This window comes from Molossus molossus, unplaced genomic scaffold (genome assembly GCF_014108415.1).
Source record: "Molossus molossus isolate mMolMol1 unplaced genomic scaffold, mMolMol1.p scaffold_m16_p_18, whole genome shotgun sequence".
NCBI classification, from domain to species: Eukaryota; Metazoa; Chordata; class Mammalia; order Chiroptera; family Molossidae; genus Molossus; species Molossus molossus.
The window spans coordinates 38,397,300-38,413,470 of NW_023425353.1; the positions used below are offsets into that span (position 1 = coordinate 38,397,300).

Genomic DNA, 16,171 nt, shown 5'->3' on the forward strand with positions numbered 1-16,171 from the left:
TTTTAAAAATTCTTGCAGCACAATGGTTAAAAATTACTGATTTACAGCATTTTTCTTCTTGAAATAATGTATTAAACAGGTAGGTTTCACCCGATGCTAGTGAGGAAAGTAGTGCCCAACTAAGAAAGGAAGGAAGGAAAGAAAGAAAGGAGAGAGGGAGGGAGGGAGGGAGGAAGAAAAAAAAGAGAAAGAAACCAAATCACCTGAGTGTCTGTGTGCTCATGACAACACTAAAATAACATTAGCATTGAGTTAGAACTTCAGCGCTGAGGCCGATACCTCAAAATCCCTGAATAAATAAGAATTAAGTGGAATTATCAAGATCACAGAAAGTAATAGTAAAATCTACTGCTGAAAAAATCAACTTGAGAGCGGGCATCCAAATGTATCCTCTGCTAGCATAAAATTGAGGCTTTCCAGTCAAATTAAGCTGTTTAAAAAAAAAAAAAATGTACAGACTTACAGCTTTTCAACTGAAAAGGACCCGTCAGATCACTCAGTAATTCTCCTTTCTTTAAAGATGAGATAAAGGTGCCTGTTTAGCGAAGGACAGAACAGTTCTGAGAGAAGTCCATTTCCCAGCAGCTCCTATTTGTAAACCAGTGTTTAAACCCAGCAGTGTCTAAACAGTCTGGCTCAGGCCACAGTTTACTTTGAAACTAGGTTCCTTCTGGCCCAAACTCACAGAGAGCCTTGCTGCTCCCTTCCCAGACCTCCATTAGGCCATGGATTCCATCAGTGTCCTCTCTGTAACCACAGAGCGACCTGGCTGCCTGAGAATGCACTGCACTGTTGATTCTAGAACTACCTGTTCGCTCGTCAAGGTACCCTCGCCCCCCACCTCAAATGGTTGTGAATGAACTTGAGACCTGGCAATACATCTTCTACACCTTTGTATCCTCAGTGCCTGGCATCAAGTAGATGTTCAATAAACTTTGTTCGGGCAAAAAAGTGTCCAGCAGAACAGTGCCCAAGGGGTGGGGTGGGGGGAGTGTGTGTGGTGGGGGAAGAGGAGAGAAAATGTACAAAGTTGGGTGGGAACTGTGAGAAGGGTGCAAGGTTACCACTCTGCGCAGTGACCCCTGGCGGTGAAGCTGACCTGGCGGGGGCGGGGCTTATCACTGGTGGATGCCAAGTAGTTCTCTTCTCCGAAATGATAAATGAGTGAGAAGAAGCCGATTTGACACCAGATTCTGCTCAAGTAGGAATCGAATCTTAAAGGTAAACCTAACCTGAGGGTAAAACTAACATAACTTCAACTTTTTAAAAAATTTACATGTTCGAAAAGAGGGTTCACTTATATCGAGGGGGCACCAGCAAGGCTTTCTCCGGAGAGTGGAGCGGAGCCGGGACGTTAAGGAGTCGAGGGAAGTGAGGAGGTGGAAGGCTTGGAGGTCCAGAGATGTGAACCCTGACCGGGCAGCCTGAACCCGTCACCTCCCCGGCGTGGGGAGCCGGCGCGCCCTTCGCATACCTTTCGGGCTCCGGGGCAGAGGAGCCGCGGCGCAGGGTATGCCCAGGGTCCCGCCGGTGAGTGAGACCCCCGGTGGGCAGGCCCACAGGACGCCGAGCTCCAGGACTACCTCTGCCCAAGGATGTTGGGCTCCGTTGCCAGGGAGACGGCGCGGGGCCTGCTGGGAAGTCGGGAGAGGCGGCCGTCCTGTCACCAGGGCGGAAGTGTGCTGGGACTCCAGGGGCGGGGAGAAGGGAGCAGGCCCCGCGGGTCGAGCTTCCCTAACCGGACAGCCGCCATCTCGCAGCGTCCTTCCAGCCCTCCGCGACCTCGCTCCGCAGCCCCTGCCCCGGCGCCGTGCAGCGCGACTGGCCGCGCAGAGCCGGGCGTGACGTCAACCCCGAGACTTCCTGTTCCCGCTGTCAGGTGCTGGGGGGCGGCTTCCGCTGTCAGTATTGCTAGGCGCCTGAGGGCTTCTAATGAGGGGGCTGGGGCTGGGCCTGGGGGGTGCGGGGGACGGAGCTGGGGGCTCTGTTGTTGGTCCCTGTGGCAGGGTTGTGAGGGGCCGGCATGGCGCGGCGTAGAAAGGTCTGTGTTTCAGGACCCAGATCAAACCTGTGCGCCTTCCTCCTGTGCAGCACGAACGTGTCGAACACCTATACAAGGTCCAGTAATTAGGATGAATTGACACGGTCTCTGCTGGCATAAGCTTCACAAGACAGACTTCCAAAGAAATAAGTATTATACAGGCTAAGGTGCTAAGACTAGGGTGAAGTGAGTCAGATGCAAAATGCAAGGGGATGCCCCAAAACTCTGCAATCAAGATACATTTTAATGCAATCTCTTTAAAAATCAAAATTAATGCAAAAAGAAAAGAAAAATCCACGCTTGACAGAATTTCATGCTTTTGTAACAGTACCATGCTGAACCATTTTGGAGCCTAAGGCCAAAGGAAAAACTAGTAATAATGGTCTTGTGATTTAAGTTAGACAGATATTGAAGGATATTGTCATAACTAGGCCAGATAAGCAAAGACAAGAAGATGAAAAGAACCTTTGGTGTGAAACTAGACAGATTCCTCAAGGCATGAAAGCTTTCCTTACTCAAAACTCTGCCAGTTAACATGGGCTCCCAGGCCAATGACTGAAAGTTCCCAGACTTTGATTTTCAAAAAAAGAAAAACTGGATCCATATCATTGACCCTACACACTTTAATTAACTGCAGCCTTATGTTTTCTGATTTATTAATTATGAGATTGAGAAGGATATAACTTTTATGGCTTATTACTTTTTTACTTTTATCCCATAAAACTAATATTTTGTGTTGTAAAATGGTGACTATTACCTAGCTCAATATCAAAGTCCGCAGTTCTATACTAGTGTGTCAGTAATGGACTTTAATTGATTTTCCTCTAGATAATCATCAACAACCTCATTTGTATTCAAACACCACAAAACCATTGAATCGGTGCCTTATAATACATGGGGAAACCAAAGAAAGAATAAAAAAGCTCTCAGCTAGTTGGTCTTGCCTGCGGATCGAGATAAGAATAGGTGCTGATACCTAATATGTTGGATTTAATATGTTTGCTGTTGATTTGAGGTGCTGGAAACAAATGATTTGTAACCAGCATCAATTGAAAGTGTGTTCTATTGTTTTAAACATGCAGTTCTTCAGAAAGTCATCATGGGTGTTCGAGGACTAATGAGTTTTGTGGAAGAGCATAGTAATGAGTTCTTCACTGATTTGAAGTTGCGAGACACAAAAATTGTCATTGATGGCTATTCTCTCTTCCACCGGCTTTGTTTCAACTCAAACTTGGAGCTCCGGTATGGAGGGGACTACGATTCTTTTGCAGATGTTGTACAAAAATTCTTTGAATCATTGTTTTCTTGTAATATATGTCCATATGTTGTATTAGATGGAGGATGTGACATTTCAGATAAAAAGCTTACAACTTTGAAGGATCGAGCTAGAGAGAAGATCCAGGCGGCCCATTCCCTTTCTGTTGGTGGGGGTGGGTGTGTATGTCCCCTACTCATCCGGGAAGTGTTCATACAAGTTTTGATCAAGCTGCGGGTATGTTTTGTCCAGTGCTTTTCAGAAGCCGATCGGGACATTATGACACTGGCTAATCACTGGAATTGCCCCGTGTTATCATCAGATAGTGACTTTTGCATTTTTGATCTGAAAACTGGGTTTTGCCCAATGAACAGCTTTCAGTGGAGAAACGTGAACACTGTTAAGGGCACACAAGACCATTATATCCCAGCCAAATGCTTTTCTCTTGATGCGCTCTGCCGTTACTTCAGCAATATGAATAAAGCTCTATTACCTCTCTTTGCGGTGCTATGTGGAAACGACCATATTAATCTGCCCATCGTGGAGACATTCTTAAGTAAAGTACGTCTTCCTCTTGGAGCTGCCAGTTATAAGGGGAGGAGACACCACCGAGTTCTGGGACTTCTGAATTGGTTGTCTCGTTTTGCTGACCCTACTGAAGCACTAGATAATGTTCTGAAATATCTCCCAAAAAAGGATCGAGAAAATGTTAAGGAACTTCTCTATTGTTCCATGGAAGAATACCAGCAGTCTCAGGTGAAGCTGCAGGACTTCTTCCAGTGTGGTACTTATGCCTGTCCGGAGGCCCTGAATCTGCGCTTACCAGAATGGGTCCTAATGGCTTTGGCCAAAGGTCAGCTATCTCCTTTCATCAGCGATGCTTTGGTGCTAAGACGGACCATTCTTCACACACAGGTGGAAAACATGCAAAAACCAAATGCCCACAGAATCTCTCTGCCCATCCGACAAATCATTTATGGGCTTCTTTTGAATATTTCTTCACATCTGGAAAACATGTCCTTAAATGCATCTCCTCTTCAGCCTCTAGCTTTCAGTGAAGTAGAAAGGATTAATAGAAATATCAAAACATCGATTGTTGATGCAGTAGAACTGCCCAAGGATCTTTCTGACTTAAGCAAATTGACTGAGGTAAGTGTTTGTAATACTAATGTAATTTTTGTAATGCACTTTACAGGTTACAAAGTGCTTTCATGTGTATTATCTCTCTTAATACAACACACTGAGGTTGGTTGCCGTACTGCCCCCATTTCATAGCCGAGAAAACCAGGGCTCAAAGAGGTAACTATGTAATTCCTCAGCCAGGGAATATCAGTGCCAGACTCACATCTAGATCTTTTAGCTCCAAATCTGCCATTGCACTGTACTTCAGTAGTCTGTGTTATCTCTGTAATGATTACTACTACTCTGTTGTTACTATCAATACAATGGAGTTATGTGGCTAACAAACAACAAAAAAAAGGAACAGGAAAAAAAAATCTGAGCTACAAAAAAAAAAAGTGTGCCTGAAGGCACTGACCATAGACATAACTAACATATCAGCCTGCATTATATTTTAATTAATAAGATTAATACTGCCCGGCCAGTGTGGCTCAATGGTTGAGTGTAGACCCATACACCAAGAGGTCACCGGTTTGATTCCTAGTCAGGGCACATGCCAGGTTGTGAGCCTGATCCCCAGTGGGGGGCATGCAGGAGACGGTCAGTCGATGTTCTCTCTCATCAGTGTTTCTCTCTCTCCCTCTCCCTTCCTCTCTCTCTAAAATCAATAGAGAAAAAAAAAAAATTAAAAAAAAAAAAAAAAAAAAAACCAAGGTTAATACTGATGCTTGGTTTAATTTTTCATTTTTATTGATGAACTTTTTTAGGTTTTTGATTTATGGCATCATAGTGATTTGCTTAGTTTGATCATGAAAACATGACTTTTAACCTAAGTAAGTGTTGCTTAAACCTGAGTAACACACAGACCAGTCCCCTTTCCAAGGTGAAAAAAAATTCTTACTGATCCCAGTGTTCACTTTCTTTTTCATATTACATAAATATATTAAAAATCACAAACAGATATGAAACTGCTTATGCTAACACAATTAAATTTACAAATTAAATGCAGATAAATCTACAATACCAATTTCAGTGCCCATTGCGGTTTTCCTTAGATACAGCCACATATTCAGGTTCACAAGCTTCTCACAGGCCACTGATGGTGCCAGTCTACTCAAAGATGTAGGACAGCAACCGAGGCTCCCCAGCAGGTTTGAATCAGGCTTTCTTCGTCTTCTCTGAGATCTTGAAGCATTCTACACCATTGGTTCTCCACTGGGGATCACTGCCTCCCCCCCAGGGGACATTTGGCAATGTCTGGAGACACTTGATCATCACTACCTGGGGAAGGGGGTGGTCAGGGGTTAGAGGGAAGAAAGTGTTGCTACTGGCATCTAGTGAGTAGAGGCCAGGGATGTTGCTAAACATCTTAATACACAGGACAGTCCCCTACAACAAAGAAGTATCTGGCCCATAATGTCCGTAGTGCCAACCCCTGGCCTACACAGCCTCCCATTATTGACAGCTCAGGCAGGAGGAAACAAGAATCATATCAGGTAGGTACAAAAGCCTCCTTGGCAATGGGGAATGACTGCTAATGGGAACAGGGTTTCTTTATTGGGTGATGAAATGTTCTTGAATTAGTGATGGTTGCACAAGCTTATAAATACACAAAAACCACTTTAAACTGATGAATTTTATGACATGAATGATCTCAATTAAAGAAAAGTCTCACTGGCCTCCTTCCCCACAGGATCCAACCTTTCTTGTAACAATTCCATAGACATTGCTTCCAAGGTCCCTGCAAGGAACATGCTTAATTACAAGTCACTGTACTCAGGGAAGCCCCATGACATGGTGTCCCCATCTGGTATTTACATTTATTTATACTTCAAGTCTAGATGCAGTTTTACAAGAGTCATTTTTATCATGCTAAGAAACACAGCTCACTTGGTCACATTTCCAGTGTTACCGAACTAGAAAGTTGAACATAGGTCAATTTCCAAACAAGATATTTATTAAAACTTTATCCACACCAATAAAATTTAAATTAGCCACATTCTAAAGGATGATGTTTTGCTGAAATTACATTTCTACTCATAAATGGTGCTGTGTTGGAGAGTTTTTTTAAAAACTTTTTTATGGCTTTGTTGAGAAATAATTGGTGTACAATGAACTGCCTGTATTTAAAGTGTATACTTTTGTGAATTTTGATGTTTTCATCTGTGAATACATCCTGTAATTAAAATAATGAATGTATCCATCACCCTTAAAACCTTCCTCTCGCCTCTTTGCAATTGAGCCCTTCCAGAGCTTGCACATAAAGCAGAGTGCATAGATAATTGTACAGCTTGATGAATTTTCACCAACTCCACACTTCCATGTAAAGAACATCCAGATGAAGACTCATTATCAGCATCTCAGTAGCTTTCCCAAGTGTCTGGTTTTGTCACCCCCTTTCTTACTCTCTCTAATCACTATTCTTATCTCTAACAATATTGAGTAGTTTTGACTGTTTCTATACTTTATAAAAATGGAATCATACAGTATGAATTCTTTCATCTGGCTTCTTATATTTAACACAATGTTTGTGAGATTTATTTATATTGCTGTGAGTAGTTGTAGAAAATTTATTTTTCTCTGCTGTATTACAGTTTGGGAAAATACCAATTTTGGTTTTTCCATTTTATAGCTGATGGGCATCTGGGTAGTTTTCAGTTTGGGCTATTACAAATACTGCTATGAACATTCCAGTGCACATCATCTGGTGAAGATATGGACACATTTCCATTACATACATCACTAGGAGCGGAATTGCTGGGTTATAGGATACATGTGTGTTCAGCTTGGAAGATATAGGCCTAATGGTCTTATAAAGTGGTTTTACGAATTAATATTCCTACCAGCAAGCTTAAGAGAGTTATTCTCACTCTACACCCTTGCTGATAACTGGTATTTTCTATCCTTTTTAAAACTTTTAATTATTTTGGTATTTGATATCATTGTAGTCAATTTTAGTGGGTATTAATTTGCATTTCTCTGATGACTTATTTGGGCACCTTTTCATGTGTTCACTGGCCATTTGGACATTGTTATGTAAGTTTCTGATCAAAGTCCTTTGCCCATTTTTGAAAAAAATTTTTATATATATACAGGTCCTGTGGTGAATAACTTTTCCCATTCTGTGGATTGTCTTTTAACTCTAGTATGTTTTGATGAACAAAAATTCTTAATATAGACTAAATTTTTATTACTTGTGTTATTACTTTTGTGACTTAAGAAATTACTGTCTTCTTCAAGGTCATGAAAATATTTTCTTTGCCTTTCATATTTAGATCTGCAAGCTATCTAGAATTGATTTGTTTCTATATAGTGTGACATAGGGATCAGGACACTTTTCCCCCATATGAACATCCAGTTGTGTCAATGAGTATCAGAGGCTGATTATACTCCTTGCTAAATGGAGATGACAAGCGTTGTCATCACTTAACTGTGTTCAAAGTAAGGTGAAATTTTATTCTACTGTCTATGCAATGATATGATTTGTCCTTTCCTTGGCATACGCCATCAATTCTGTATTTAGCTCAATGTTGTTAGCTCTAATTAGCCTGTGATAATTCTAAATGGTATCAAGCACAAATGTGATTCCAGAGACAAATGCAGGTACAGGTATAGGAACTCAGTGATAGTTTCTATTTGTTTTGTTTTTCTTAACATAATGTGGTAGTAATACTTTATCTGCTTTGTGCCAACTGTTGTGATAGAAACTTTATAGTCTCATTTAATTCCCACAGTAACCACATAGGATAGTGTTTCCATTTTGGTTATGTTAGTTGCAGTGGACAGAGTGCCACTCAAGTTAACCACCAAGAGGATAATCATAAGGAGAAATGGAAGTGGGTCATTCTTGGGGAGTAAGGCTGTGTCACGACCAGCCTCTCTGGGCACCTCTGCCTCTCTGTGGCAGCTTCTTCTGCAGTCTTATGCTTTCCCTTCCCCTGGGAGTTGTCACATGGGATAAAACCCAACCAGATTTAAGGACTGACAGCAGAGTAGTTCCCCTTTTGGAAGGGGCTAAAAACTGGTGGGTTCCATGGGACATTCTGTGTAACTCATTATAATGCCCATTTTACTGACTATAGAAAAGCTCAGGAACTTACCCAAGGCCATAGTGAAGGACAGAACATCTCTGAAGTCAAGCTCAGACTCTGCTCTGTTCATAAGTTGTAACTTGGCTAGAGAATTCAGTAATTTAAGCATTATATGTCAGTAAAGAACTCGTGTATTTTTTTAGCCTTTAGTTGGTGTGTTTTTCAACCAGTTTAGATTATCAATATTAGTTTTTGTTTTACTTTAACTAGTTAACACTACTTCCCATAGGGGGGGGTTGATTATACTGTAAAGCACTTTACATAATTATAAAATTTTTTATCACAGTATTAAAACCAGTACTTATAAATCACTGATTTAATGCTGTCATACGCTGATGATGAAACTATTTTATCAATTATGAGTGTTTTATTTCAGGTTATCACCTTATTCTCAGCTGTCAGTACACTTATTGACCACTAATTAGGTGTTTGGTGCTGAGAAATGTGTCAGACTGTCTCATTCTTTCAAAAAGTTAAGAAAGAAGTCCTTTTCTGGCTGCATGCAGACACTAGGATTACAACTATATTTTTCTCTTAAAGTTTAATTATAAAGTCTCCCTGAAGGTGCCTTTTTAATAGTCCTAATTTCCTCATCTGTAAAACTATGTGACCTGTAAGGTCCCTGATGGTTCTTAAGCTTAAAATTCATTCAGGTAGCCTTGGCTGGGTGGCTCAAGTTGGTTGGAGTGACATCCTATGCACCAAAGTCACCAGTTCCATTGCTGGTCAGGACACACACCCAGGTTGCAGGTTTGATCCCTGGTTGAGGTGTGTACCAAAGGCAACCAATCAATGTTTCTCACATAGATGTTTCTTTCTCCCTCTCCTTCCTCTCTCTTAAAAAAAAATTCAACAAAAATGTATTTTTAAAAAAATTATTAAGGTAAAATTATTTCAATGCGTAGCCTGAAGCCCTCATAGCTATTCACTTCCTTTTATTTGAAGTTCACTCTAAAACATGGAGTAAAAGTGAGTATGGTGTGTTACTGCAAGCACAATGCAGATAGTACTTAAATATTCCTCTCCCTTGATTATACCTCTCGCCTACAAGCAGCCACCCTGGGATAATCCCTGCGTAGAACACAAAGACAGTAACACATTCAACTGGGAACAGACATGAGACAGGACCCCCAAAACTAGAATACTATGATATGCCAAAGTTTCTTCTGGTGACCAGTAATGGCTTCATGGAGAAGGTGAGGCCTAAATATTCACTGCCAAGTAAGGGACTGGTTGAGTATATAGATCATTGTTTCTCAAAGCAGAATAGTAAAAATGTAGGTTCCTGTGCTCCCTCAGATTTACTGAATCAAACTTTAGGGGGTTGGGCCTGAGAACTAAATTTTCAACAAGTGTCCCAAGTAACACGTGCACTGAAGATGCTAACCAGCCTACTTGGAGGATGAAATGACATGGGCAAGAGCTGTGTAGCAGGAGTAGACAGTATATCCATTCAGTCAACCTTATTTATTAAACACCTTATTAATAGTCTAAATGCTTTGAATGTGGCTGATTTTTTACACAGGAAGTTAAGAAACTGACACAGCAATGTCATTCACATTAAAGTCTCTTCGTACTATAGGGGGAAAACATTCCCCAAAGTAACTTGAAAGGTGTTTGGTATGTATTTGCAGCTCTCCTTGGCTAGACGGCAGATGCTTCTGTTAGAAACGCTAAAGGTGAAACAGACCATCCTGGACCCAATCCCCACTTCTTTGAAGTTGCCCATTGCTGTCAGTTGCTACTGGTTGCAGCACATGGAGCCCAAGGCAAAACTACATCACCTACAAGCCTTGCTGCTGGGGATGCTGCTGGGGCCCTTGCATGCCATAATCAACAGCCCTGGTAGGTGTCTGGAAATGTCAGAAGTATACTTTTACATGTTACTTACCTATAATAAAGTTTAAAGAAACAAAAAAAAATTCTTTGATTACTATCAGTTATTCAGAACTTAGAAACGGAGACACCAATGTATCACTCATTTACTGGTAAATATTTTTGAGCACTTCTGTGTGTCGGGCTCAGTGCTAGAGGGTTTGACGTCAAGGGCACAGCAGTAAAAAATGTACTGATACTGCCTAATCCCATGTGCTCAGTGGCACCTCACGCTTTAACCTCTGAAGGTGACAGTGTGATATATCAGTTGCATTTTGTAGTCTACCTTTTCTGTTCCTTCCTGTCCCTATCATCAATATAGCAGCAATATCATTAGAAACTTATGTAAAATTACCCATTGGTGAAACTTCTGAATACCTACTACAATAAACATTCATGCTTGTACTGTTTTTTTACTTTCCTTTTTCTCCACTAAGTTTTGATTAGTATGTTAAGTAGTGATGGTAGAAGTAGTAACTTCTCTTTCTATTGGAAAAATATACTTTGAGGCAATTTCATTTGCATTTAAATATCAAGTGAAATAAATGTTGATGCACTGGAACACTTCAATTCTCTAATAGAATTATTCTCTTTAAAGATTATGAATGCTGTAACACTTTATGTAAATATGTATAATAGTTAACACCCTCTAGAGCAGTACCATCCAATATGATAGCTACTAGCTACACGTAGCTAGAGGACAGCACCAATACAGAACATTTCCATCACTGCAGAAATTTCTACTGGCTTGTGGTACTCTGAAGTTAGCTTATTAAAATAAATTAAATGAAGCAGGGAACAGACCGAGGAACCTCAGAGAGAAGGGAGAAGACAGGAAGAACTTATATACATAACCAATGCACACAGACAATAGTGTCGTAAGGTGGGACGAGGGGTCAGTGGGGGTATAACGAGAAAACATCTGTAATACTTTCAACAATAAAAATAAATTTTTTTAAAAAGTTAAATGAAATAATGAATCAGCACAGACTCCAAGAAAGCCCAAGTATGAGAGTAGCTTTCAGAAGGGACTGTAGTTATATAACAGACAACTTAATACAGAACAAATAAGGCCCACTAATGGTTAAGACACAAGTTTAGGCTATTTCCTCTCATTGAGTAATAATTATAGTTTATGAAAATTCTCAGAGCACACGCCTATTAAGTTTTTACCTGAGTCCAACAGAAGGGGCATGTCAAGGGTCTGTTTCTCTTTTTTATTAAAGAATGATGGGCACGGCACCAGGGCAGGCTCAGTGCTTTGCTGCTCGATAATTGGTAAAAGGTGGGCCTCCTTTTTATTACCTTCAGGTTGGTCCGGATGTCATTGTGTGTGCCCAGAACCAAATAAACCTGCAAACGCGTATAGCTGAACACACAGCATTCTTCATTTCCTAGGGTTGTTGCTTCTTGCCCTTATTCTCTATGTGAAGAAGTGATGGATGACCTGCCATATTCTCTGAGTCATGCTTCTGTTTTCCTCCCATAAACAGAAGTTTAAATGCGCTTTGAACATGTGGGCTGTTTCTTTAAGTGCACTATAGCACGGAGATCTCCATGAAAGGAAGTTTGGTGGAAGAGAATAAACTGAATGATATTTAATAGTAATTTATATTTTTCAAAGACAGATTTAGGGTTTGGAGAATTTGATTGCAGGTATGTTTAAGGTCAGGTAGTAGATGAATGGGAGAGATTACTTTAAGGAAAAAATAATTTGGGGTTAAATTAAGTTAGATTGTTATTAAAAAGGCATTTCAGTATAACATTTCAATTTATACAGCAAGGCTTTTACATTGGTATTAAAATAGTAAAGAGCCAGCAAAGAAAAGCATTTTGGTTATTTAAACCAATTTTTTCATTATGAAATTTGAAGTTTTATATATGGAGAAAATTCCAAGATGATACTGTGTTTTGTGAACTACTGCCCTTGGGTTGTTTCTTTATCTAGATAAGGAAGACCTGCGGGAAGATGGTGCTAAGATGTTGTGCGAAGAGTTCCAAAGAGTGAAGGAACAGACGCCGCCCGGCACGAGACTGGATTTAGACACGGCTCACGTCTTCTGTCAGTGGCAGTGCTGTCTGCAGATGGGGCTGTACCTCAATCAGCTGCTGTCCACGCCTCTCCCAGAGCCAGACCTAACTCGGTGAGCACCAAGGGAAACTAGTTCAGATGGCTGCACACACAAGCAAATACTTTTATTTATATTTAAAGCAAAGAAGTTATTTTTTTCAAATTAATCTTAGTGTAATTGGTTTTGGAACACTATTATAGCTAAAGAGCTGGGAACAAGAAAAATATTAAATTATTTCCATATTCCCAAAGAAAATCTCCATTATTAGATCAAATTTTTAAAAATCAGTTCCAAAGTAAAAGTAAAAAGAAGAGAGGCAGTTGTTGGTAGGATATAATTTGTTCCTTCACGTCTTTAAAATCTGTTCCAATATCACTTCATAAAATCTTTTTCTGATCACTCTACTGAAATAGTCCTCTTTACTTCCAGTTACTCTAGTCCTATTACTCTTGTATTTCATAACTGCATGTCTTACCATTTGGCATACTGTTCGCTATTCATCCAAATATTTATTAAATGCCTACTCTGGTCTATGTTATAATGAACATCAAAAAAAAAAAATCTCTGCTGTTTTATTCTAGTGAGATGACTATTAGATGTGCAAGTGGACTTCATCTAAAGTTTTTGTTTTTGCCAGGCAAGTAGAAAGGGAGAGGCAGCCTGTATGCCAGGAAGTGATTATGTTTGATTATGAAGTTTAAGCTGGGTAAGAAAGAAATGATAGTGGTATGTGGGCTAGTGAAAAAGTGGTAGGATCAATGTATTAGACATCCTGGTGATTGTCCATCCAGGACGTACTAGGAGTGAAGATAAAAGGGAGATGGTTAGAAAATAGAGTTGAGATTGTATATATGCTTTGTCTCTCTCCACTTGAATAAAAACTCTATGAGGGCAAGGACTTGTCTATTTTATGTACTGTTGTAGGTAGCTCCAGTGCTTAGCATACTGTAAGTACACAAATATTTGTTGAGTGAGTGAGTGATATATGGAGACATGCAAAATATGCTGGTTTGACTTTAAATGTTTCAAGGTGAAAAGCTTTGTAGCAGTAAATAGTGTTGTTAGTATGTCTCTGGGCCTCATATGTGAGCTACCCCTAGAACCCTTTACCAAGTAAAATTAATTGGCCTTAGACCTATGGATACTTTATTTCTGTCCTTTAATAATTTAGGTCACTCTTGACTGGATCCTCTCTAGTTACCAGAAATCCCTTTAAAACAAAATGGGATAAACAAGACCAAAAAGTTATCTTAATGATTTCAGTAGGAGGACTGTTTTTGCACCTCAACTCTACTAATTTAAGGTTTTTTAAATGGTGATTTTACACTGCTTCAGTGATGGTTCTACATCAATTGCTAAGGCACCAGTTGATCAACCCTGGCAGTAAGTTACATATTAACTTTGTGGCTTCCAGTTAATCCCACCTTATATTTACGAAGTAGGTTTTTAGTCCAAAGTGAATGATGACCTTGCAAATGATGCCATTAAATTTTCTCTTATTTCAACAGTCTACCTGTTTGATTATCAAAGGCTTATTTTAATTCTTTTTTTTTTTTTAAGTGTTAAGAGGCCTGCTCAACTTCGGACTAGTTGTAGAGCCAGCAAGCATCCATCATTGAATCTAATGTTAAAAATGTCACCAGCCAAGAAGTAATTTTTTAAATAACAACTCAGTTCCTTCCTTCAAGGAACAGAGTATTCTTAAGTAATTTTAATAATAACTTTGCCCTGGCCAGTTTGGCTCAGCAGTTAGAGCATCGGCTCTCAGACCAAAGGGTCCCGGGTTCGACTGCACCTGTCTCGGTTGCAGGGTCATTCTCCGGTCCCAGCTGGGGTCCTGAGGGAGGCAACCAATCAATGTCTCTCTCTCACATTGATGTTTCTCTCTCTTTCCCTCCCTCCCTTCTATCCTGTCTAAAAATCAATGGAAAAATATCCTCCAGTGAGGATTAAACATAATAATAATGATAATAATCATTTTATGGAAGAAGAGCTCTCAGTGTTTAGATGCATTTGTTGAAGCCATGTTAATGATGGTTGTCCCTGTGACTGAACCTCTCTCTCTCCCCTGTTGAATAGACTGTATAGTGGAAGCCTAGTGCACGGACTATGCCGACAACTGCTACTATCAACCTCCGTAGAAAGTCTCCTCAGCATGTGTCCTGAGGCAAAGCAACTTTATGAACACCTGTTCAATGCCACAAGGTCATATGCTCCTGCTGAATTATTCCTACCAAGGAGTAAATCAAATTCAAAAAAAAAAAGGCAAAAGAAACAAGGTACCAGATGGTCAAAGAACTGTGTGGGAACCATCTCAGACAATAGATGTTGGTATGAGGGAAGCAATCGGTTTGGGCTATTAATGGTTGAAAACATGGAGGATCATATTGAGGCCTCAAAGTTTGAATAAACTCAGTCTGCAACCAGATGTAAAATTCTTACTTAAATTTTTTCTGTTATCTGCCTTGAAATGAGTAACTTTTTTCTTTAGAACCTGTTAGGGGATAAACACTGCATTAGGTAATCTTTGAATTCCAAGGTATTTTATATTCTGCTTTTAATAAATACAACCTGAATTAAGAAACTTCTGTATTCCTTACATGTATCTGAAAGCATATTTGTGCTTCTCACATTCCATTTCAATAAGTTAATAATAATAGTCTATAACCTTTAAATTGCAAGTCCTACCTCAATTATTTCCTATAAGCAAAAGCTGGGTTATTATTTCCAAAAAAAGTTTTTTACAACTGTTTCCTCTTCATGGGCCTTGGAAAACAGAAGTTAGGATGCCAGACTGAAAACGATATACCTTTAAGTACTTAGTAAATGAGACTATGGCCGGGTTGGTGAGCATTTTAGATATGCTCCAGGTTCTAAAACGGAGATTGAAATCCAAATGGCCCCAACAAAATAGGAAACAGCATCCTGATCTAGAGAAGGAGGAGGAAAGACTAAGAAATTATGCAGCAATACCAGATCTATTATTATGTTAGGAAGAGTGTATGGGGCTCCTTAGTAAGGGTGTTTTTAATGTCTCTAAAGAAATGGTTATTCCCAGAAGAATCAAGAAAAGAGCAGTCATATGCATGTATTTTTTAGAAGATATGTATTTTTCCAGCAAATAGTGGATCTGATGTGGACTAGAAGCACATAAGACCTTGTCATATTAAAAAAAAAAAACAAAAACTCTTTTCCTTGAATTCCTAGAATTGGGGGCCAAGTGGAAAATATACCAATATAAGTGTCCTGGCTTATCAACACTGCTTTTAAAAACCACCATCTCTGGATGGAAAACCACTCATTCCCCTTTCGGTAAATGACTGATTTCACAGGCACTAAAATGAAGAGTGTATAGGCAACAGAGTTTACTTAAAAGTCAACTGAATTATATCAGCCATCTTTTTCTTTCATTAAAAGAAGTTTTCAAAAAAGGGGCCCTCCTTCAGTAGATTAAGCAGTCAGGTTCCCTTCTCTAACCATTTCAATCAGAGCCATTTACTTGAAATTACCCACCTTTGCCGTAGTTAAAATCTAATAATGTCCATTAACTCTTACTCTGTAAGCATTTAGGAAAGTTACCTACCCAGTGTGGATCTTCTGTTTATATTAAATGAAAGGTCATAAGCACTCCACAAGATATTGGAGGGGGGTTACCAAAGAAATAATGACATAGTAGCTGACCTCCAGGAGACATAAACTGCTTGGAGAAACACAATGA

The 16,171-nt window shown here is 39.8% G+C and overlaps 2 protein-coding genes across 3 annotated transcripts in view; one reads left to right on the forward strand and one right to left on the reverse strand.

Annotated features, from left to right (window-relative positions):
• Positions 1-1,574, reverse strand: part of NEK11 (NIMA related kinase 11) — a 223,150-nt gene extending 221,576 nt beyond the window's left edge. Inside the window, 1 exon segment of the mRNA XM_036266721.1 lies at positions 1,475-1,574. The gene's annotated coding sequence lies outside the window, so the exon portion shown is untranslated.
• A 294-nt stretch (positions 1,575-1,868) lies between these two features.
• Positions 1,869-15,037, forward strand: ASTE1 (asteroid homolog 1). 2 transcript variants are annotated; one of them, XM_036266601.1, is made up of 5 exons: positions 1,869-1,879; positions 3,124-4,445; positions 10,141-10,351; positions 12,330-12,525; positions 14,533-15,037. In XM_036266601.1, exons 2-5 carry the CDS (start codon positions 3,141-3,143, stop codon positions 14,861-14,863), a joined length of 2,043 nt encoding a protein of 680 aa, XP_036122494.1. In that variant the 5' UTR covers positions 1,869-1,879; positions 3,124-3,140; the 3' UTR covers positions 14,864-15,037. The 2 variants fall into 2 exon arrangements, with proteins under 2 accessions (XP_036122494.1, XP_036122495.1); XM_036266602.1 differs by lacking the exon at positions 1,869-1,879 and adding an exon at positions 1,886-1,901.
• The last annotated feature ends 1,134 nt before the right edge of the window (positions 15,038-16,171 follow it).